Below are 24714 nucleotides of genomic sequence, written 5' to 3'. Positions count from 1 at the left end.
TTGGCCGTCTAATGATAAAACATCAGTTCAGCAGCACCAACCCCACTGCCTGCCTCTCCCTCTGCAAGACCACCTTCCGAATAAGAAAAGTTCTATCCGCCCATATGAACCCTGTAATGAGCCTTTCCAATCCCCGGAAAAATCTTTTAGGCATAAAGACTTTGAGGCATTAAAACAAAAACACAAATCTTGGCAAGATATTTATCTTAGTAGCTTGAACCCGGCCCGCCAACGACAATGTGAGGGCTGTGCCTCCTCTGTAAATCTGCCCTAACCCTACTCACCAGGCTAGTGAAATTCAATTTGCGAAGCTGTGCCCAATACCACACCACCTGGACCCCTAGATCGCGGAAACTAGTCCCAGCAAGGTCAAACGGCAGTCCTCCCAACCGAGCTTCTCCCCTCAGGGGCCTAACGACAAAATACCAACTCTTCACAACGTTTAGTTTATACCCCAAAAAGGAGACAAACCTCTTCCAGGTCCCTTACATACAGCAAACATTCGTCGACATACAAAGACATACTGTGCTCCACTCCGCCCCTCACAATCCCTCTCCACTTGCCTGAAGACCTCAAAGGCAATTGCCAATGGGTCGTTCACCAACGGGAACAACAAAGGAGACATAGGGTACCCCTGTCTCGTCCCTCAATATAGCCTCTAACTCATTATATTAGTTCGCACACTAGCACAGTGCCTCATATAGCAGCCACACCCACAAAATAAACCCAGGACCGATCCCAAACTTCGTCATAACCGCGAATAGGGCTCCATTCAATGCTATCAAACATCTTTACTGCATGCAATGATACGGTTATCACTGGTTCTGGCCCCACCGCCGGCATGAGTACCACATTGAGTAACTGCCTCATGTTGGATGCTAGCTTCCTACCCTTCACAAAACTTGTCTCATCTTCTCCGAGAGACAGAGGTCCAACCTTAACGCTAAAACCTTAGCCAAACGTTTGCATCCACATTGAACAGAAAACTTGGCTGGTCCTTATCCTTCTTCAGAAGAAGGGAAATGGGTGCTTGTTCTAACGTCTCCAGGAGGGAATCCCGTGCCAGTAAATCATTAAACATCCCCGGCACTGACTTGCGGTGGCAGCCATGGCGTGAGTGGTCACACATTAGGTGGCTCTTGGTCGTGGCGGTCAGTTTTCGATCTTTTCCCTCGCTCACGGGCGGACTTGTTGAGGAAAAAAGATGCAAGAGTGGTGGAAGGAGAGGTTGCCCCACCGGTGGATGGATTTGTGGACCAGGAGTGGTTTTAGAAGAAAGGAGCAGTTGGAGCAGGAAGCTGTACCTGCGACACAGAGGCAGATGGCGGAGGGTAAAGGTCCAGTCCTACCATCTCACCGATCGATGGAACTTGAATGAGAAGCTCGCCCAGCAGAGGAAGGAGACTCTGGAGGACCTGGCAAGGATGGTGGACCCGATTAAGGAGGGGATCGTCCGCCTGGAAACGAGACTGGAGGCTCAGAACCAGGTGATCCAGAGGGTGGAGGAACACAAGGAGCAGTTTATCTCGATGGCGGACAAGTTTGGGGTGATGGGGGATACTCAAGAGAAGGCTGCAGGAGAAGGTGGAGGATTTGGAGAACCGGTCCCGGAGGCAGAACCTGAGGATCGTGGGGCTGCCGGAGGGCAGCGAGGGAGCGGGCGCTGGCTTTTACGTGGCTCAGATATTTGAGAAGTTCATGGGAGAGGGGACCTTTGAATGGTCCTTGGAGGTGGACCGGGCACACAGGGTGCTGATAAGGGAGCCACCGAGGGCGAAGGTGGTGTGGCTGCACCAATTTTTGGATAAGGAACGGATCCTGAGATGGGCCAGGCAGACGAGGCGATGTACTTGGGAGGGCAGAGAACTTTGAGTGTACCCTGAACAGGCTGCTCACATGGACTGTGAGAGGGTTGAATGGGCCGGTCAAGAGAGCTCGTATATTCGCACATCTGAGGAGTCTAAAGGCAGACGTGGCTTTTTTGCAAGAAATGCATTTGAAGATTGTGGATCACAAAGGCAGGTATTTCATACTGGATTGGACTCGAAGACGAGGCGGGTAGCGGTATTGATAAACAAATGGGTAGCTTTTGCAGTGGGGAGCATAGTGGCAGACTCTGGAGGGAGGTATTTAACGGTGACTGGGAAATTGGAAGGGATGCTGGTGGTATTGGTGAATGATCATGCCCTGAACTGGGATGATGTAGAGTTCATGAGGCGGGTGTTGGGGAAGATCCCGGACCTGGACTTGTTGATAATGGGGTCGGGGGGATCTTTAATACAGTTCTGGATTCAAAGTTGGATCAGTTGAGTCCGACGTCAGAGAGAGTATCGGCGATGGCAGAGGAGCCGAGGGGGTTTATGGAACATATTTTGGGGGGGGGGGGGGGGGGGGGGGGGGGGGGGGGGGGGGGGGGGGGGGGGGGGGTTGGTGCATCGGTGGAGGTTTGACAGGCCAAGAGCAAAGGAATTTTAGTTTTTATCCCATGTGCATAGGGTGTACTCCCAAATCGACTATTTTGTGTTGAATAAGACGTTGTTGGCAAAGGTGGTCGGTTTGGAATACTCGGCAATGCTCAGACCATGCGCCGCACTGGGTGGGCCTGCGGGTAAACCGTGGAGGCCAGCGCCCGCAGTGAAGGTCGAATGTGGGACTGTTGGCAAATGAGGAGGTCTGTGAGCGGGTGAGAGCTGCCATTTGGGGATATGCAATGAAGGTTGAATGTGGAACTGTTGGCAGATGAGGAGGTCTGTGTGCTGGTGGGGGCTGCCATTCGGGGATATGTGGAGCTGAACGACACGGGTGAGGTGTCGGCCACCACGTTGTGGGACACATTGAAGGCAGTAGTAAGGAGGGAGTTTATTTCGATATGGATACACAGGGATAAGACGGAGCGGGCGGAGATGGTGAGATTAGTGGAGGAGATCTTGCAGGTGGATAAGAGGTATTCGGAGGCCCCGGAGGTGGGGTTGTTGAGGGAGAGGCAGAAGCTGCACATGGAGTTTGGGTTATTATCTCCAGTGAGGGTAGTAGGACAGTTGAGGAGGGTGAAGGGGGCGGTCTATGAATATGGGGAAAAGGCGAGTATGTTGTTGGCACATCAACTGAGGAAGCAGGAGGCAACTGCTGTTCACCAACACCACCGCCTTCCCTCCATCGTACCTGTAACCATCACACCACGCCCCCCCTGGTCGGCCACCCACCAAAACAAACAGGCCCATTGCATCTCACCTAACCGGCCTTACCCTCTCCCCACTGAAATCCCGTTCGCTAGCCACCCCGCTCCCCATCACTAGTGGGTATTCTTGAGTCCCTCTCAAACTGAGCCTCTTCCTCGACGATTTAGACATGTTTCCATTGGTTAAAAAATTCTCGAAACCCAGTTAGGGCGTTTGGACATCCAAACTCTCTGAAAAAACAGGTAAAAGGGATCAAAACCAAAACCCTGCCAGGAGACACTTTTCGTCAGTCTTGCTCTTATGTGACATCACCGGAAGCGTGACTGCTTCATTACCTTTTTCATATTCTTTCACAGAATGTGGGCATAGTTAGTTATGCCAGTATTTATTGCCCCTCCTTAAATGCTCGAGAATGGGGAGGTGAGTCACCTTCTTGAACCATTTCAGTCCATGTCGTGTAAGTACACCAACAGTGCTGTTAGGAAGGCAGTTTCAGGATTTTGACCCAGTAACAGTTATGGGGCAGTGATATAGTTCCAAGTCAGGATGCTAAGTGGCTTGGAGGGGGACGTGCAGGTGATGGTGTGCCCATCTATCTGCTGCCCTTGTCTTTCTAGGTGGTAGAGTTTGCAGGTTTGGAAGGTTCTGTTGAAGGAGCCTTGGTGATGGTAACACTGCTACCATTGTGCATTGGTAGCAGAGGGAGTGAATGTTGAAGGTGGTGGATGGGGTGCAAACCAATGGCCTGCTTTGTACTGAATTGTGTCAAGCTTCTGGAGTGTTGTTGGAGCTATAATCATGCAGGCAAGTGGGAAGAATTCCTTCACAGTTCTGACTTGTGCCTTGTAGGTTGTGGACAGGCTTTGATGACTCAGGAGGTCAGTTTTATATGCTGGTCCAGTTCAGTTTCTGATCAATAGTAACCCTCAGGATGTTGACAGCGGGAGATAGTGGCAATGCCATTGAATATAATGGGGAGATAGTGGATTCTTTCTTGTTGGAGGTGGTCATTGTCTGGCACTGCTGTGGCGTGAATATTATTTGCCACTTATCAGCCCAATACTGTCCAGGTCTTGATGAATATGGACGCAGACTGTTTCAATTTCTGAGTCATCGTGAATGATGCTTGTGATAACCTGAGACCACAAATTAGGTAGACGAATGAATTGTTTAAACGGATAAACGTCTTTATATAAATAAATAATAAAGTATAAAAATAGCAGTACGGTAGTAACGGTTACGAACTATGAAAATAGGAGCTCAGTTGGCCAGACAGCTGGTTCGTGATGCAGAGCGAGGCCAACAGCGCGGGGTTCAATTCCTGTAACAGCTGAGGTTATTCATGATGGCCCACCTTCTCAACCTTGCCCCTCACCTGAGGTATTATTACCTCCAGGTTAAATCACCACCAGTCAGCTATCCCCCTCAAAGGGGAAAGCAGCCTATCATCTGGGACTCTGGTGACTAAACTTTACACTTTAGCATGCAATGTACCAGTTCATCCTGGAACACATCCGGATACTTCTCGACATCATCCTCGGTCACCCTTGTGTGGTTGATCTCACCCCATTTCAACTAAATTTTGCTGAGCCAGTCACGCCCTGCCCTTTCCCTTTGACCACGAGGGGTGCCTTTGCTTCTTGACTATTACACCCACTATGGACTTCCAAAGCCCCAAGCAAAGGTATGGACTCTCAGGCATAGTTCTGAAGATTAATCTCTGCCAGAGCAAAGGCTGGGGCTCGGTTAGAGTTCCAAGTCGATGTGTAGGACTGTTCAATAATTATGAAGCGGAGGCGCCTGTGTCCACCTCCATCTTGATTTGCATACCATTGACCACCACTGTAGTAAAAGTAGGCTCTGCTCATGCCTCATTCACATTAAACTTGCTGTATGCTTGCTCCTCTGGCTGCTTTGAGCTGTCTAAATGATATGTAGCTAATTGAGGATTCTTTGAATTAAAATTTTCTTGCTCAGTCTTCACCTTGCTCTTCGCACACCTGCATTTCTTCGCTAAATGCCCCTTCTTGTTGCACCTGAGACAAACAGCATCATGAATTTGCAACGATTCTCATTGCATGGCCCACCACACCTAAAACACTCCGCTGCTTTCACCTTTTTGATAACAACCTCTTTCCTCATTTGAAAATGAAATGAAATGAAAATCGTTTGTCACGAGTAGGCTTTAATGAAGTTACTGTAAAAAGCCCCTAGTCGCCACATTCCGGCACCTGTTCGGGGAGGCTGGTACGGGAATTGAACCGGGCTGCTGGCCTGCCTTGGTCTGCTTTAAAAGCCAACGATTTAGCCCAGTGTGCTAAACCAGCCCCTTTGATACAGCGTCCCCGTCCGTGCACTCCTGAATATCTTTAGCATTACTGGCAGCCATTTCCATGCCCTGTGAAAGATCCAGAGCCTTCCTGAAAGTCAGTGTGGCTTCATCCAAAAAAACAACACTGAATACTGTCTTCATTATTGCCACAGACCAGCCTAACCCTGAGCATATCTTCCAAAACTTCTTCGAAATCAATGTTCTGAAAGCTGGCATAATTCTGCCACAAAGTTAGCTACCGATTAGCTTGTTTTTCGAAAAAGGCTATGAAATTTGAATCTTTGAATACTCACTGAGGGCTTCGGGTTATGGTGATTTTAAATCTGCAAATGAAATTGCCTCTGGCTTCCATGGCGTGGCCGGATTCCTCATCAACTTATAACTCGCCACCCCTCACAGACTCAGGAGAATCAAACGCTGTATTGCCTCATTTTCTATTCCATTTGTAAAAAGAAATGCTATAACCTCTCCATTTATTCAGGCCAGTCCTCGCTTCTCTCATAGAATTCACCAACTGCTCTGAACATAGCCATGGTGCTCCTAACTTGAAATTCCGTTTAAAAATCCACAATGAAAGCTAACTACTCAATGAATGCAATCTCCAGTTGCCATGCCGAACATTGAAAAACTTTGTTTTAGTTTCTTGTCGTTTTTTTCTCATCGTCAAAAAGGTGTGGCAACTTGAGACCACAGAGATGGTACTCAAATGTGTTGATTAAAAAAAAGATTTTCTTTCTTTAAATAAATAACTAAGTTTGACAATAACAGTAACTCGGCATAACAGTAGTAACAGTAATACCAATGAAAACAAGTGCACTAGGAAAATAGGTCTTAATTACAGGTCACCCTTTTGCAGACTAGAAAGCCTGTCAAAGTCTGCACATGCTCAGAACCCTGTACAGATGCCAGTAAAACGATTATATAGGAGAAAGGATTATAAGAACACTGTTCAAAATGACAGTTTGTCATTGTTCTGGTACAGTGCTGAACATTGCATCATCAGCAAACATCTGACCTTATGACAGCGAAGGTCATGATTAAGCAACTGGACATGGTTGGGTCGAACACACCACCCTGAGGAACTCCTGCACTGATGTCCTGGGACATCAACAACTACAAAGATCCTACTTCATGCTAGGTATGACTCCAACCAGTGGAGAGTTTTCCCGATTCCCATTGACGTCAGTTTTGCAAAGGCTCTTCAACCCCATATTCAGTTGAATGCCGCCTTGATGTCAATCCAGTCACTCTCACCTTGAGTTCAGTTCTTTTGACAGGATGGTCATTGTGTGGGTTGGATTTGTCCATCCTCATTTTTGTGGACAAGACATATACCTCGGCAATTTCCAACATCGTAACAGTACTGGAACAACTTGGCTAGGGGTACAGTTCTGGAGCACAAGACATCAGTACTACTGCCAGAATATTTTGAATAAGTGAGTCTCTTCGGCCTTGCCTGCCTGCCAACCGGAAGTTCCTGCCCGAGGTCAACGGAGCTTTACGTGGTCCGTCCCATCCGTTGCGATCTAGCAGCGTGTTGGACAAATAATCCAGCCCAAGTTCTATAGTCTTTGCAGTATCCAGTGCCTTCAGCCATTATTTGATACCATCTGGATGAATCACCCTTGAGAAGGTAGTGAGTCACATTCTTGAAACATGGCAGTCCATCGTATGCAAGTTCACCTACAGTACTAATATGGAGGGAGCACGGGCAGCACGGTAGCACCAGCCCAAAATACCTGTTTATAGCCTCCGTCATTTCTTTGTTTGGGGGCAGCACGGTAGCATTGTGGATAGCACAATTGCTTCACAGCTCCAGGGTCCCAGGTTCAATTCTGGCTTGGGTCACTGTCTGTGTGGAGTCTGCACATCCTCCCCGTGTTTGCGTGGGTTTCCTCCGGGTGCTCCGGTTTCCTCCCACAGTCCAAAGATGTGCAGGTTAGGTGGATTGGCCATGCTAAACTGCCCTTAGTGTCAAAATTGCCCTCCGTGTTGGGTGGGGTTACTGAGTTATGGGGATAGGGTGGAGGTGTGGACCTTGGGTAGGGTGCTCTTTCCAAGAGCCGGTGCAGACTCGATGGGCCAAATGGCCTCCTTCTGCACTGTAAATTCTATGATTCTGATTCTAGTTCTAGGACTTATATCCAGCAACAGTGAAATAACAGTGATATAAAGAACAAAGAATAAAGAAATGTACAGTACAGGGACAGGCCCTTCGCCCTCCAAGTTATGATAGGTGGACTATCATCTGTATATACAATGAATAGATCATCATCATCTGTATTTGTATTGTAGGTTATATGATTTACTGTTGTAGTTCTAGCATCCAACCAGTCGGTAGTGCGAGTATGCAGGCACGTGACCCAGATGCACCATGTGTTCCAAGACAAGGTCTTAGTAGGGAGTTGATAGCAGTCGCATATTAGAGTAGCTCTGTAGTATTCCAGTCTAAGTTAGTATTGGACTCTTATTTCAAACTTTATCTATTTTAGACATTATAGTAATCCTTTAGAGCAGTGTTAAGATATAAATTGCTTTGTTGCATGACAAAGTCTAATGTTCTTTGTTAATACTACCACATCAAGATTCAACATCAGCATAATCAAAGAACATTACACAAGCCTGTGGCGACCATAATGCCCAAACTAAAAAAAAACCTCTGAACGTACTTGGTCCATATCCCCTCTATTTCCTCCCTATTCATGTACCAATCCAGATGCCTCTTAAATGTTCCTAATGTGCCTGCTTCCACCACATCCCTGGCAAGCAACCACCACTCTCCATGTGAAAAACTTACCCCACACATCTCTCTTAAACTTATCCCCTCTCACCTTGAACCTGTGCCCCCTTGTAACTGACACTTCCAACCTTGGAAAAAGACTGACTATCCAACCTGTCTATGGCCCTCATAATTTTGTAGACCTCTATCAGGTCTCCCTTCAGCCTCTGTCTTTCCAGTGAAAACAATCCTAGTATACTCAATTTTTCCTCATAACTAACACCCTCGAGACCAGGCAACATTCTGGTGAACCTTCTTTGCACTCTCTCCAAACCTTCCAAGTCCTTCTGATGATGTGGTGACCAGAACTGCACGCAATACTCCAAATGCGGGTGAACCAAGACTTTATATAGCTGAAATATGATTTCCCAACTTCTGTACTCAGTGCCCCGGCTGATGAATGCAAGCGTGCCATATGCCTCCTTTTTAAAAAATAAATTTTGAGTACCCATTTTTTTTCCCAATTAAGGACCAAATTAGTGTGGTCAATCTACCTAACCTGCACATCTTTGGGTTGTGGAGGTGAAACCTAGGCAAGCACGGGGAGAATGTACAAACTCAATGCAGACAGTGACCTGGGCCGGGATCGAACCCGGGTCTTCAGCACCGTATGCAGCAGTGCTAGCCACTGCGCTACCGGCACCCCATGTGCCTTCTTAATTACCTTGGCCACCTATGTTGCCACTTTTAGGGATCTGTGGACCTGCACATCCATGTCCCTCTGTATGTTAATGTTCCTAAGGGTTCTGCCATTTACAGTATAATTCACACCTAGATTTGATCCTCCAAAATGCATCACCTCGCATTTGTCCGGATCATACTCCATCTGCCATTTCTGTACCCAAGTCTCCAATCTATCTATTTCCTGTTGTAGTCTCTGACAATCCTCGGCACTATCAGCAACTCCGCCAATCTTCGTGTCATCCTCAAACTTACTAATCAGACGATCCACATTTTCTTCCAGATCACTTACATATACTACAAACAACAGAGGTCCCAGCACTGATCCCCGCGGAACACTTCCAGCTACAGATCTCCATTCTGAAAAACATCCTTCCACCGCTACTCTGTCTTCTATAACAAGCCAGTTCTGTATCCATCTAGCCAGCCCACCCTGAATAGTTCGAGTCAGGACAATGTGTGGTGGGTTGGAGTGGAACTTGTAGCCGGTGGTGTTCCATGCATCTTTTACGCTTGTCATTCTAATCCTTGATATCTTGGGCTGGATGATTGACTTCCAATAACTACCTTCCTTTGTGCCAGGTGAACTTGAGTCACTGAGCATTCTTTCTGATTCCACGTGATTTAGTTTTACTAAGGCTCCAAGTTTTCTCTAATCAGCTCATATTTACTCAAGTGCTCAGTCACCCTATTCCCCACACTGACATTAAACTGATTGGCCTGTAGTTACCGGTTTCCTTCTTCCACCTTCTTAAATAATTGAGTGACAATTAGCAATTTTTTTAACCTAATGGCGCAATTCCTGAAACAAGAGAGTTCAAAAGATGATAATTAACACTCCTGCAAAAAAACAACTTTGGATGGATTGGATTGGATTTGTTTATTGTCACGTGTACCGAGGTACAGTGAAAAGTATTTTTCTGCGAGCAGCTCAACAGATCATTAAGTACATGGGAAGAAAGGGAATAAAAGAAATACATAATAGGGCAACACAAGATATACAATGTAACTACATAAGCACTGGTATCGGAAGAAGCATACAGGGTGTAGTGTCATGAGGTCAGTCCATAAGAGGGTAATTTAGGAGTCTGGTGACAGTGGGGAAGAAGCTGTTTTTGAGTCTGTTCGTGTGTGTTCTCAGACTTCTGTATCTCCTGCCTGATGGAAGAAGTTGGAAGACTGAGTAAGCCGGGGGGAGGGATCTTTGATTATGCTGCCCGCTTTCCCCAGGCAGCGGGAGGTGTAGATGGAGTCAATGGATGGGAGGCAGGTTCGTGTGATGGACTGGGCGGGTATTCACGACTCTCTGAAGTTCCTTGCGGTCCTGGGCCGAGCAGTACCATACCAGGCTGTGATGCAGCCAGATAGGATGCTTTCTATGGTGCACCAGTAAAAGTTGGTAAGGGTTAATGTGGACATGCCTAATTTCCTTAGTTTCCTGAGGAAGTATAGGCGCTGTTGTGCTTTCTTGGTGGTAGCGTCGATGTGGGTGGACCAGGACAGATTTTTGTTGATGTGCACCCCTAGGAATTTGAAACTGCTAACCATCTCCACCTCGGCCCCATTGATGCTGACAGGGGTGTGTACAGTACTTTGCTTCCTGAAGTCAATGGCCAGCTCTTTAGTTTTGCTGGCATTGAGGGAGAGATTGTTGTCACTACACCACTCCACTAGGTTCTTAACTCCCTCCTGTATTCTGACTCGTCGTTATTCGAGATCCGGCCCACTATGGTCGCATCGTCAGCAAACTTGTAGATGGAGTTGGAACCAAGTTGTGCCATGCAGTTGTGTGTTTACAGGAAGTAGAGTAGGGGGCTAAGTACGCAGCCTTGCGGGGCCCCGGTATTGAGGACTATTGTGGAGGAGGTGTTGTTGTTCATTCTTACTGATTGTGGTCTGTTGGTCAGAATATCGAGGATCCAGTTGCAGAGTGGAGAGCCAAGTCCTAGGTTTTGGAGCTTTGATATGAGCTTGGCCAGGATTATGGTGTTGAAGGCGGAGCTGTAGTCAATAAATAGGAGTCTGATGTAGGAGTCCTTGTTTTCGAGATGCTCTAGGGATGAGTGTAGGGCCAGGGAAATGGCATCTGATGTGGACCGGTTGCAACGGTATGAGAATTGCAGTGGATCAAGGCGTACTGGGAGTATGGAGGTTCCAAGATGGCACCTGGGCAATTGGAAATTTTAATACCTAGTTATGTAGAATTTTGTTCAGCAAGGGCATCAGTAAATAAAAGGAGTTAAGATAAATCAGCCAAGATCTTGCTGGGTGTTGGATCTGGCTGAAAGGGCCGACTGGCCTACCTGTTTCTCTCCTCGGGAGAAATGGTACAACCAGTTTGGTGGAATCTATGTTTCCACTTCAGGAACAAGGACCACTCGACAAATAATCTATACATGTTCTTCAATTTTCTCAGCTGTAGCTAATTTTCTAGCACTCTTGCTTCGGCTCAGAAGGATTTGTGTTCAAGATCAACTGCAGAAGGGGGCAGCACGGTGCCGCAGTGGGTTAGCCCTGCTGTCTCACGGCGCCGAGGTCCCAGGTTCGATCCTGGCTCTGGGTCACTGTCCGTGTGGAGTTTGCACATTCTCCCCGTGTTTGCATGGGTTTCACCCCCACAACCCAAAGATGTGCAGGGTAGGTGGATTGGCCACAATAAAATTGCCCCTTAATTGGAACAAATTAATTGGGTACACTAAATTTATTTTAAAAAATTAACTGCAGAACTTGAGCATAGAAATCCATCTGACGTTCCAATGCATTATCAAGGAAGTACTACACTGTCAGAGTTGCCAATTTTCAGTTGAGATGTTAAACTATACGGTCTGCCGAGAATTACCAGGGACTTTATGAGGCGGATTCTGGGGTGAGAGGAGGGGGACATGGGGTGGTTTCTGGACGAGCTGGAATTTCTCCCGGTGGAGGAAGCAAAAAGGCAGGCATTGGAGGAGCCCCTGGGGCTGAAGGAGGTGCTGGATAGTACCAGCGGTGTGAAGTTGGAGAAGGCCCTTGGGCCGGATGGGTACCCGACGGAATTTTATAAGGAATTTGCGGGGAACCTGGCACCACATTTGTTGGGAGCGTTTTGAAGCACTGGAGAAAGAGGAGTTGCCAGAGAAGGGTAAACGGGACTTCGTCTTGTGCAAGGATGAGCCTGATACAGTTTAAGGTGGTGCAGAGGGTGCATATGACTCTCGAGAATGAGTGTGTTCTTTCAGGGGGTAGAAGATGAATGTGAGATCTGTGGACGGGTTCCAGCAAATCACACGCACGTGTTTTGGGGTTGTGAAAAATTGGGAAGATTCTGGGTGGGAGTATTCGTGGTCCTGGCCAGGATAGTGGAGGAGGGGGTGGATTGGACCCTTTGGTGACGATATTTGGGGTTTCAGAGAAGCTCCGGAGCTCATGGAGAGGAGGAAGGCCAATGTCGTGGCCTTCGACTCTCTGATTGCACGGCGGCGAGTTTTGCTGGAATGGCGGTCGGCATCGCCACCGGGGGTAGCGGCTTGGTTGGGTGACATGTACAACTTCCTGCAGTTAGAGAAGATAAAGTATGAGTTAAGGGGCTCAGCAGGGGTGTTTGAGAAAAGATGGAGGATGTTTGTGACTGTGTTTGAGGAGCTATTCGTCGCAGGTGGGTGGGGGGTTGGGTGATACGGGGAGGGGGGCTGAAAAAGGGGAAAAATCTGTACAGACTGTATAGTTGATTGTTGGGAAGTATGTTTCCCGGGATGTTTATTTGCTGTAACCTGCTTCGATACAGGTTTATAATAAAATACGTTTTTTTTTAATTATACAGATGAACACATCTGAAGAGAAGCAGGGGCGCTATCCAGACTAGTATTTATCACTGAATAAATACCACAAAAGAAATTACAGGTACTGTGTCTCAAATCTGGCTATCCGAACACTAGCAATGTCCAAAAACTGATTTTTCTTTTTAATAAAAGCTGTCATGCATCAATTTGAATAACTGTTAAGAGTATTGTGTGCAGTTCCGGGATCCACATTATAGGAGGAATGTGATACCACTGGAAAAAGTGCAGAGGAACCATAAAATAGAACTGTAGAATTCCTACAGTGTAGAAAGAGGCCATTCGGTCCTTCGGGTCTGAACGACCTTCTGAAAGAGCACCTTTCATAGGCCCACTCCCCAACCCTACCTGTAACTTCATAACCCCACCTAACCTGCACATCCCTGGACACTTAAGGGACAATTTAGGATGGCCAATCCATCTAACCTGCACTTGTTTGGGCTGTGGAAGGAAATGAGAGAACCCACGCAGACACGGGGAGAAAATACAAACTCCACACAGTCACCCAAGGCAGAAATTGAATCCGGGTCCTGGGCGCTGTGAGGCAATAGTGCTTTTTTAAAAAATGTTCCAATTAAGCGGCAATTTAGCGTGGCCAATCCACCGACCCTGGATTGTGGGGGTGAGATCCACACAAGACACAGGGAGAATGTGCAAACTCCACACGATGTGGAAATGTCGACGTTGGACTGGGGTGAACACAGTAAGAAGTCTTACGATGCCAGTTTAAAGTCCAGCAGGTTTGTTTCGAATCACTAGCTTTCGGAGCACAGCTCCTTCCTCAGGTGAATGAAGAGGTGGGTTCCAAAACCATATATAAACAAAGTCAATGATGCAAGACAATAATTTCAATGCGAGTATTTGCAGGTAATTAAGTCTTTACAGGTCCAGATGGAGCTGAGTGCAAATTGTTTGCTGGGTTTCCTACATTCTATGGTGTGAATGATTTCAAAAATATATCATTGGCTGTAAAGTACTTTGAGATTATTTGAGCTGTATTGTTCCAACACCTGGACTATGTGCGCAGTCAAGTCCCGCCCATCTGACCCAGAGTCGAAACACAGGTGAAATTAAATTTTATATTATTACCTTTTGTCTTGGTTGAGTTAAATTGACCACAGTCACCGGGTTTGTAATATTTAAACACAAGCAATCTTTCATTATAACAATGATTAGAATAAATCAGCAGAAAAAAATGCAAACTGGCTATCTATTATCAGATTCTCACCCCCCCCCCCCCCCCCACCTTTCTAACTCCCCCCCCCCCCCCCCGTTCCCTACAGCACGGGTGTAAAACGCATTTGATGTGGTCGGTCGGAGGACAGGGGTCTGAATGCAGGTCATAATCCCGCATGATTTACAAAGTCTCGCACGCAATTTAGGTCATCAAGTCCCTGTAGTTGCATTTCCCGCGGGCTGAATTGGACATGCCACCGGGCCATAGGATCGACACCCCTGCTCTACACACACACAAGAAACAGAGGGAATAGGATGGTTGAGAGGTAAAGTAAATATAATAAAATAAAAGGATGAGGACCTTTGACTCGGATGAATGTCTTCCAGTTAGTTTCTTTCTCAAGATTAGGCCTTCAGTTCAGTACTTTCTTTCCCTTCAGTGTATAATGACCTCTACTCACAAACTCACAAAGACAGGACGCACACGGCTGCAGAGACAGGGAGAAAAGACAGCACATCTTCCTCGAGGGTCTAGAGCAGGGGTGGGCAAACTACAGCCCGCGGGCCGCATGCGACCCGCCCAAGGTCTTTATGCGGCCAACCAAGATCAAGTCATAAAAAGGTTAATGGGGGGGGGGGGGGGGGCTGTTGGGTTACTGGTATAGGGTGGATACGTTGACTTGAGTAGGGTGATCATTGCTCGGCACAAAATCGAGGGCCGAAGGGCCTGTTCTGTGCTGTACTGTTCTATGTTCTATTTTCTAAATGAGGCGCCCAGAATCATAACCGGGTGAAGCGCCATTTTTGAAAAGTAGAGAAAAAGAGGGCTAAAGGCAGGATGCCGCCGGGGGAAGCGCTGAGGTATATGCCACACGCTAATTGGTTACAACCGGGACTATTAATTAATATACTATGCGGCCCTTTAAAATTGTGAATTTCTGAATGTGGCCCTTGCACGGAAAAGTTTGCCCACCCCTGGTCTAGAGGCTTCTGGCAGGTTCTCGCCGAAAAAAAAAATCCAGCAGGAAACAATCACTGGCTGTTGTCAGGCAGAACACTTTCTGGGCCAACCCATAAGACCATTAGATATGGGAGAAGAATTAGGCCATTCGGACCAAGGGGTCTGCTCTGCAATTTGATCGTGGCCAATATGTTCCTCATCCTCAAGGGGCAGCACAGTAGCACAAGGGGAAGCACAGTAGCACAGTGATTAGCACAGTTGCTTCACAGCTTCAAGGTCCGATTCCCGGCTTGGTTCACTGTCTGTGCGGAGTCTGCACGTTCTCCCCATGTCTGCGTGAGTTTCCTCCGGGTGCTCCGGTTTCCTCCCACAGGTGAGGTGGATTGGCCATGGTAAATTGTCTTTAGTGTCCAAAAAGATTAGGTGGGGTTACTTGGTTTCGGGGATGGGTTGGGCTTAAGTGGGGTGCTCTTTCCAAGAGCCGGTGCAGACTCGATGGGCCAAATGGCCTCCTTCTGCACTGCAAATTCTATGATTCTATGATCCCCATTGTCCTGCCTTCTCCCCATAACACCGATCCCTTTATTAATCAAGAAATTCCCTTATTAATCAAGAACACCACATTTGTGCTTGAGGTGCTGTTGCCGACAAGACTATAGACCAAGAGCTGGAATGAGACAGAATGGTTCTTACATTCTCAGAAAGAACCAAAGAACTAGGGGTAGGTAATTTAGTCTCTCGAGCCTGCTCCACCGTTCAATACGATCATGGCTAATCTCATCAAGGTCTCAACTCCACCATCCTGCCCGTTCTCCATAACCCTTCAACTCTACTAATTAAAAATCTAACTCCTCCTTAAAAGTCCTTACTGACTTTCCCAGCTTCCACCACACTCTGAAGTAGTTTCTCCTCATCTCCGTTTTAAATTTGCTATCCCTTATCCTGAGACTATGGCCTCCTGTTCTAGAATTCCCCACAAGAGGAAGCATCCACTCCACATCCACTTTTTCCATACCTTTTTTCATCTTATATACCTCAACTTGATCTCCCCTCATTCTTCTAAACTCGAGATAGTATAGGCCTAAATTGCTCAATTTACCTTCATAAGAAAAACCCTTCATCTCTGAAACCCACCAGTTATCAGTTAGTCAATCGAACAGACTTCCCCCTAAACTGGTTCCAAAGATTCACCCAGCACCGAAGAGTCTGGTTTCTCCTCTCCAAAATATGAAACCTAGGAACACACTGCCCTGGCATACCCTCTTATGTTGAAATTAAATGAAATGAAAATCGCTTATTGTCACAAGTAAGCTTCCAATGAAGTTACTGTGAAAAGCCCCTAATCGCCACATTCCGGCGCCTGATCGGGGAGGCTGGTACGGGAATTGAACCGTGCTGCTGGCCTGCCTTGGTCTGCTTTAAAAGCCAGCTCTTTAGCCCTTTGCTAAACCAGTCCCAGATTGGGTACACTGGGATTGTTTTCCTTGGAGCAGAGGTGTCTGAGGGGGACATGATTGAGATGTATTAAATTATGAAGGGCTGAGATAGAGTAGATAGGAACAAACCATTACCCTTGGTGGAGGGATCAGTGACCAGGGGGCATAGATTTAAGGTAAGGGGCAAGTGGTTTAGAGGGACTGTGAGGAAATCTTTTTCACCCAGAAGATGTTGGGAGTCTGAAACTCATTGCTTGAAAGCATGGTGGAAGCAGAGACCCTCATAACATTTGAGAAATATTTAGATGTGCACCAGCGCCGGCCCTAGGGTTGCTGGCGCCCCGGGCAAGCTGAACTTCGGCGCCCTTGGGGGGGGGCCGAGAGGGCAGGCGGGGCCGAGAGGGGGGGCGGGGCCGAGAGGGGGGGGGGGGCCGAGAGGGGGGGGGGGGCCGAGAGGGGGGGGCGGGGCGAGAGGGGGGGCGGGGCCGAGAGGGGCGGACCAGGGGGGGGGCGGGGCGGACCCGGGGGGGGGCGGGGCGGACCCGAGGGGGGGGCAGGGCGACCCGAGGGGGGGGGGGGGGGGGGGGCGGGGGGGGGGGGGGGGGGGGGGGGGGGCGGACCGGGGGGAGTGCGGCCACCGCGCATGCGCTGGTTGGCGCCGGCCCAACTGCGCATGCGCGGGACCCGAGTCTGGCGCCCCCTAGCACATGGCGGCCCGGGCGACTGCCCGAGTTGCCGGTGCCTTGAGCCGGCCCTGATGTGCACTTGCGAAGCCAAAGCATACAAGGCTATTGGGCCAAGTGCTGGAAATAGAGAGCTGAAGCCGTTAACAGCCGTGGCACTTGGGTGTGTCTCAGTATGTAAGCATCATGGGCGGTGCCAGGGTACCTTACACAAATTTGCAGAATCTGGGTCCTGTGGTCACACATGATTTGAACATTCATGGAGTGAAACCCCTTCCTACTGACAAAGATCCCCAGTTGGCTGGCTGGCACCTTGATTTGGATTTGATTTATTGTCACGTGTACTGAGGTACAGTGAAAAGTATTGTTCTGTGTACAGTCCAGCCAGATTGTTCCATACATGAAAAAAAACATAGGACATACGATAAATACACAATGTAAATACATAAACACAGACATCGGGTGAAGCATACGGAGTGTAGTACTATTCAGTAGAGAAGAGGTGTGGAGAGATCAGTTTAGTTCATAAGAAGGTCATTCAGGAGTCTGGTCACAGCGGGGAAGAAGCTGTGTTTGAACCTGTTAGTGTGTGTTCTCAGACTTTTGTATCTCTGGCCACATGGGTACAATCAATGGTACCCTGGACGGAGGGGAGCACTGAAATTGCCGCAAAACCTGTGGCCCGCTCAGCCTGGTCCGTCCTGAAATGGATGAATGAGTTCACCCACCGAACAGAGTGTCAGTCACCAGCTTGACAAAGGTACACGCAGTTGACTGGAGACTCTGTAAAGATCATCCACTGAGCCCTGCAAAAATGTCAAGTCGTACAGTGGACCTTGAGAGCCACGAGCATTGGTGTCCATCCACACAATTGGAGGCTACCTCTGGCCCAATCATCTGGCAAATGGACATGATGGTTTCCATTGAAAGCCAGAGCCTCCTGCAGCAATGGACCTCTGTCCTGTCTCGGTAGTTGGATCGCTGCCTGAACACCCTGGCAGGATAGTAGTGTCTTCTACAGGGCACTCCTCCTTGCTGTACCTGCTGGCTTGACCACCCTGTGCCACGCCTCTCCTCTTGAGGTGAAGTCTGCAACCACCTGACCTCCTTTCTCTTTGGCCCTCCATCTTTCTCCTCAGAGGAGGTGCTCCCCGCTGAATCAAGCAAATGGGGCTGACCCATCTCCTGAGACTGCCAAAGGAGTGGAAATCTCAGAGCAATGTTCCTAAACTGAAATGTCCTGAAAACTTCAAACAAGATGCACAAGCCTCAAAAGGCAGCATTGAAAACGATCACAATACTCTTGTCTAAGCCCACATCAAACTCTCAATAACTCCTACCAACTCAGCCTGCCTTTGCTCCTGCACCCTTTTTGGAGTGATCAAGTTATAAGGGATGAGACCAAATATGAAGTGAAGCCAGACAGAAGGAAAAAGAATCAATGTGCTCGGGGTGCAGTTGAAAACAGGAATGACAGGGATACCTCTTAAAAGTAACACCAAAGAATCTGAAAAAGTAAATCCTCCTTTTGCCACTGCCCGAAGACAATTGGCAACAACACAATTGAATAGAAATGGACAATATCTGGGCATTTAAAAGGCATTTAAATCCATACCACAGTGAATCTCTTACATTAACTTTTATTTTCAATATTTATTACCTTGGGTTTTCTCTTGAGGTGCATTAGTATCTCGCCTGGCTAAATTCGGATTAAGAGATCCCATTGCTCTGGAATCCTGATTGCCTTGATGAGGATAGTCCCTGTAGGCATCTTCATTCTGTTTATGCATTTTCTTCAGATCAGCTATGTGGTAACATCAAACATTTAAAATAATCGCATTTTGGAATATAATAAAACACAATTGGGAATCAAAGGAGAAATTAATGATGGAGTTATTTACTTTATAGAATCTCTACAGTGCAGAAGGAGGCCACCTGGCCCATTGCGTCTGTACCGATCCTTATCTAGGCCCACTCCCCCACACTAACCCCATAACCCAACCTAACCTACATATATTTGGACACTAAGGGGCAATTTTAGCATGGCCAATCCATCTAACCTGCAAATCTTTGTACTGTGGGAGGAAACCGGAGCTCCAGGAGGAAAATCACACAGACATGGAGAGAATGTGCAAACTCCACACCGAGTCACCCAAGGCTGGAATTGAACCCGGGTCCCTGGCACGGTGAGTCAGCAGTGCTAACCACTGTGCCAGCATGCTGCTATCTTGACCTCTTAAACCTAGAATCGAATCCAGTCCAACCTAGTGGAATGCAAGTCTCTATTCAGTTATATAAAAATACAAATGGGAAGGCGAAGCCCAATTTTTCATGTGAGTAAGCCCTCACATTTGCATATAATGCAGCAAGAATGCTAATTAAATTAGCAGCCTCACTCAGTTTTATGCTGCCAGAATTCAAAATTATGCAGAAGTGTTCTCCTGTTGAGATTAAAGTATATTATTGGACAAAGTACAATCTGACTTTAGTTTAAGCTATGCTCAACTTAAGACTGGTCAATGCGGGGACATGTATATAAAATCGGCAAGTATATTAATACTTCATAATTATATGCCTTAGTTTGTTTGACACAACATTTTTCCAAAAATAAATTTAATATCGTACTTAGCAGATTTCCTTCGGCATCCCTGAGAGGTGCACCTCCTCCTCCTCTTCCCCATGGATTGTAAATTCTCATTTCCTCTTCAAGTTTTGCATCGTATCTCACCTTCTCTTCTTTTTCTTTTCTCTTCCTCTCTTCTCTTTCTTGCATCTGTATGTAGACATAAAGTATTTAAATAATTGTCCACTGTTACTATAAAGAAACAGCTAAAGACATAATTCAACAACGCCACATTGTGAAATTTGCAATTATGAAAAAACATTGGCAAAAATCTAAATCATAAGTTAGGGATAGCCATAAAGCAACGACACATATTACACAAATATACTACAAAACATTGATTATGTTACAAAATGCTTAAGTTCATCGCAGCCCAGATGTATTGTGAACGATATATTATAATTTAAAAAAACACTTTCAAAAGTGTGTCAGCTTGGATTTGGTTTTGTCTGGAAGGTATTTAATACAATTCAGGCTTTTTCACAAGTCTCAATTTAAGGTCATAACAGATCTCAATGGCAGGCATATATCCGTTATGTTTGCTGCCAAAATGAAAAGCATGCTACAGGATGAAAACTGCCCATTCCTCATAAGAAATTCGGAATTGAAAGCTGCATTCCTTAACTTTCCAGAAGGCACAAAGCAACATGGCATCAGGCAATCTAACTTCAGCTAAACTTAGTCATTCAATGAAACCTGTTTTTATTCATTCCTAATTTGAGCGCGTCACTGCAAGGCCAGCATTTCTAGCCCATTCTAATTGCACTCGTGAATTGCCTTCTTAAACCGCTGCACTCCATGTGGTGTAGGTACATTTTAAGAGGTGAAAGATGCCTCTTAATGTGGGGTGGCCATTGTACACCAGCTACCACACGGGCTTGATGGCACAAGGCCTTGGTCCAGTGGAAAGGGGTCCAAGTCGACTGGAGACCAGGCACCGCTAAATGGGTCGACAAACACATATACACCTACAGGTATCCTTTTTCCTTCCCAGAGGACCTCCCTACCTAGGATTCATAAAGTGCAGTGGCAGCCTCATGAGGGTGGGTCTGACTTATCACTGCGAATGGCCCCACTGCTCCTCTCTCGCTGCGAACGGCCCCCCACTGCCACTCTCTCACTGCGAACAGCCTCCACTACCCCTCGCTGTGAAAGGCCCCACTGTTCCTCTCTCACTCTTCAAGATGACAAGTCCGACTGCTGTCACTGCAGAGAAATTTCACTGCTGTCGCCCACAGAGAAGGTTATTGCAAGAGTCCTCCTCAATCGCCATCTCCCTGTGGCTGAAGAGCTCCTTCAAGAATCCTCCAAGGGCGGCATGGTGGCACAGTAGGGTGGCAAGTAGCACAATGGTTAGCACTGCTGCCTCCTAGCGCCATGGGCCCGGGATCAATTCTGGCCTTGGATGACTGTGTGGAGTTTGCACATTCTCCCAGTGTCTGCTAAGGTTTCCTCTGGGTGCTCCGGTTTCCTCCCACAGTACAAAGATGGACAGTTGGGTTAATCGGCCATGCTAAATTGCCCCTTAGTGTCCAGGGACGTGCAGGTTAGGTTGCAGGGTTATGGGGATAGGGTCGGATGATCGGAGGAGTAGACCTAGGTAGAGTGCTCTTTCGGAGGGTCGATGCAGACTCTATTCGACAAGAGGTCTCCTTCTATATCATCACAGTAACTTCACTGCAGTGTTAATGTATGCCTACTTGTGACACTAATAAAGATTATTATAGGGATTCTATGGAATCCCAATTCTGATTCTGCCCAGTCGGGCACAGCAGAAATGACCTGCACAGCGCAGCAACTGCAAGATAAATGAATGGCCTTCGACACTGTCAACGTGAGGCATTATGGAGCGTCCTCCTCCGTTTTGGCTGCCCCTGAAGGTTTGTCATCACAGACTCACTTCACCTTCGGACTGGGTTCCAGCATGGCTGTGGCTTCACACTGATGCTCTTCTCAATCTTCCTTGCTGCAATGCTCCATCTTACTCAGCAAGTTCCCCTCTGGAGTGGAGTTAAACTACAGAAAAATGGGAATTTGTTCAAACTCCACCATTTGCAGACCAGATCCAAGGTCCACCCACCCAGTCATTGAAAGACAGAATGCAGACGATGCTCCTGTCTATACACACTCAAAGACGGAGCTCCAAGCCATTATCAACACCTTCTATGAGGTGTACAATAGCCTGGCCTTGTGCCAAGTTGACTAAGAGACTAAATGGCATACAAGACTTCTCAATCACTTGAGAAATCACTTTTTAAGTGTGGAAACAAGTCATCCTCTACTCAAAGGGACTGCCTAAAAAGGTGCAGGTACACACAAAGGGCTGTAAGGAAGTGTGTTGCAAGTTTCAGGTCCAGAGATGGTGAGGGGCTGGCGATAAATTTCCAAGTCAGGATGGTGTGCGACATGGAGGGGAACCTGAGGTGATGATGTTCTGCTGACCTGGTCTTCCTCGGTCATAGAAGTCACAGTTTGGGAAGTGCTGTGAAGGAGGCTTAACAAGTTGCTTCGGCACATTGTTTACATCTGCCTCTGTGAATGTTTAAGGTGATAGATAGAGAGCCAAACATTGTTTACATCGGTTCACACTGCTGCCTCTGTGAATGTTTAAGGTGATAGATAGAGAGCCAAACAAGCAGGCTGCTTTGCAATGGATGGTGTCTTTAATGTTGCTGGACACCACACTCATTCAGGTAAGCATTCCATCACACTGCTGACTTGGAACAGGCTTTGGAGAGTGAGGAGCTGAGTCACTCGCTACAGAATTCATAGTTTCGGATCTGCTCTTGTAGTCATTGTATTTGTATGGTGGTCAAGTTAAGTTTCTGGTCACTGCTAAGTTTCAGAATGTTGATGGTGAGAAATTCAACAATGATAATGCTTTTGAATGGAAAGAGGAAATAGCTAGATTATCTCTTATGGGAGATAATCATTGTCTGGCACTTGGGTGGCATGAATCCTACTTGCAAATTATTAGCCCAAGACTAAATGTTGTTCAAGTCTTGCTGCGTGCAAGCACTCCTTTGATATCCAAGGAGTTAAGAATGTAATTGTCAGCAAATATCCCCACTTTCGACCTCATGATGGACCCACCCCATCCTCGCTAACATTTATTTGGCTCCCACTCTTCCAACATATTAAATATGACAGTTATTTTCAAATTCTTCCATGGCCTCATTTCACCCTTTCTCAGCAAACTCGTCTAACTTTGCATCACTCTGTACCCTTTGGTCCTTCCATCTTGATATTTCATTCATCCTAGCCCACTCTCACTGCTTGATGAAATAGCCTTCAGCTACCAAACCCTCATTCCCTAAAAATCCTTCAATGAATCTCTCCTCCTTGTTCTCACTTCAGCGTTAAACACCTAATCAATATTCATATATTTAGCCACATGTTTGGTCAATGCTCCTCATCTCTCCCTCCATATCAGTACGTGTTCCTTCATCTAACTATTTTAATTTCCTGATCCTGCAAAACAATTTTTATATCTTAAAAGATGCTATAGAAATGCAAGCCGTTGTTACTGATGGAGTTGAGAATTATTTGGAATCACTTCATCCTTAAGTTACATTAAAAAAATTCAGGTTTTTTAAATCATTGAAAAGTTGTACTATTTTGGCGAGCAAGATGAGATCTAACTAGAAATGTTCGCGTATTTGGTCAATTAACTTAATTTAAAGAGAAAAGCGTGTTCAACCAATAACATTTACTAAATTATACACAAAATTGACAAAATAAATGAGCAATAATAGAAAAAAATAGTTTCACCTGCTTTTTCAGAGACTCCTGATAACTTTGTGCACTTGCTTTTAATAAAACTGTGTTTTGTTCCGGCAGGAATCCAGCACCTAGATTTCTGACGTTAGAGGTATCATGTGCGTTTATTGTGCTGCAAACAATATTAAGACTTAACGTTATGATTGATTATTAAATTCATAGACTTCTCTGAAACTATAAGGCAACAATATCTTAATTTATCAGTTATCAATTCTGAAAATATAATTTTCCCTTGCACATAAATTTCATACTTTACAATATTAATGCAGACCTATCAGACTTGCAAAGCAAAATGTCTTTTCTGGACAGTGCACCATGGCAGTCAGAACCTTCAAATTTGTTACAACAGCAATGATCAGCAGTAATTAAGCAGTTAACATTAATTTTACAGGACTTAGTGTTAAGATATTGCCTATGTCACAGTATTTTTGGAGATAGGAACAAAGATGTAATGAAGCAATCTGTGTAGATCGCGGGATAGACAGTACAAAGGTCAAAGTGATAAATTATTAATAAAACAACCAACAGAGTGGATGGATGGAGCTAATTGAGATAAATGGGAGAAAAATACTGTCAAAGATGTAGGATAATAGTGGGCAATGTTTTAAGAGGGGGTGAATCAATAGAGTTCTGGATGTCTTCTACTAACAAAAAAGAAAAAACTTGCCAAGAATGAGATGCTATGGATAAGTAAAGTGGGTGAGGATAAAATTACAGGCAAGATCTAGCGGGCGTGTTGCGTTCAGCGCGGATCCGTACAAACCGGTGAGATAGCAGAAGAGGCCGAAGTAGGGTTCTGCGCCGGGCGGCGTTCGGCTTCCAATCAAACCGTCCTGCTCCTATTGGTGAGGTACCAATTAACACCAATTGAGGGCAATCTCAATCTCATTAACAAGATAGGTGCCCTGTCTAATGGCCTGGGATCTAACTGGCTCCCCAGCAGGAGGTCGCTCGGGCACCCTTTACCACACCTATTTAAATATGGGAAGCTAGTGCAATGGTTAATGTTGGGATCGGAGGATGATTGGCTGTTTTCGAAATCGGGCATGCAGTCCCTGGGCTTGGGTGAGAGAGCCCGTTGGGGGGAGCTGGCCTGGTCAGTGTTTGGGGGGGTGCTCAGCAACAGGTCGCACCCCAAATTGTGTGTACCCATAACAGGGCAACTACAGCTGTTACCCATGTCCCATCGAATATGTCCAAGGCTGAGCCCTGTCCGTAGTAGTGGTACAGATCACTTTAACTCCCTCTGACTGCACAGCTGAAGGCTAT

The 24714-nt window shown here is 46.6% G+C and overlaps 1 protein-coding gene across 1 annotated transcript in view; it reads right to left on the bottom strand.

Moving 5' to 3' along the window:
* The window catches only part of LOC119972134 (centrosome and spindle pole-associated protein 1), a 354916-nt gene that overhangs the window by 107336 nt on the left and 222866 nt on the right, over positions 1-24714 (bottom strand). Inside the window, exons 16-18 of the mRNA XM_038808467.1 lie at positions 23437-23557; positions 19668-19815; positions 18703-18846 (exon numbers count right to left, since the gene is read on the bottom strand). Coding sequence (XP_038664395.1) covers positions 18703-18846; positions 19668-19815; positions 23437-23557 — 413 coding nt within the window. The remainder of the gene's footprint in view (positions 1-18702; positions 18847-19667; positions 19816-23436; positions 23558-24714) is intronic.

The sequence above is a fragment of the Scyliorhinus canicula genome, chromosome 10 (genome assembly GCF_902713615.1).
Source record: "Scyliorhinus canicula chromosome 10, sScyCan1.1, whole genome shotgun sequence".
NCBI classification, from domain to species: Eukaryota; Metazoa; Chordata; class Chondrichthyes; order Carcharhiniformes; family Scyliorhinidae; genus Scyliorhinus; species Scyliorhinus canicula.
The sequence above is the reverse complement of the archived record's forward strand: the minus strand, read 5'-3'. Positions and strand labels throughout refer to the sequence as shown.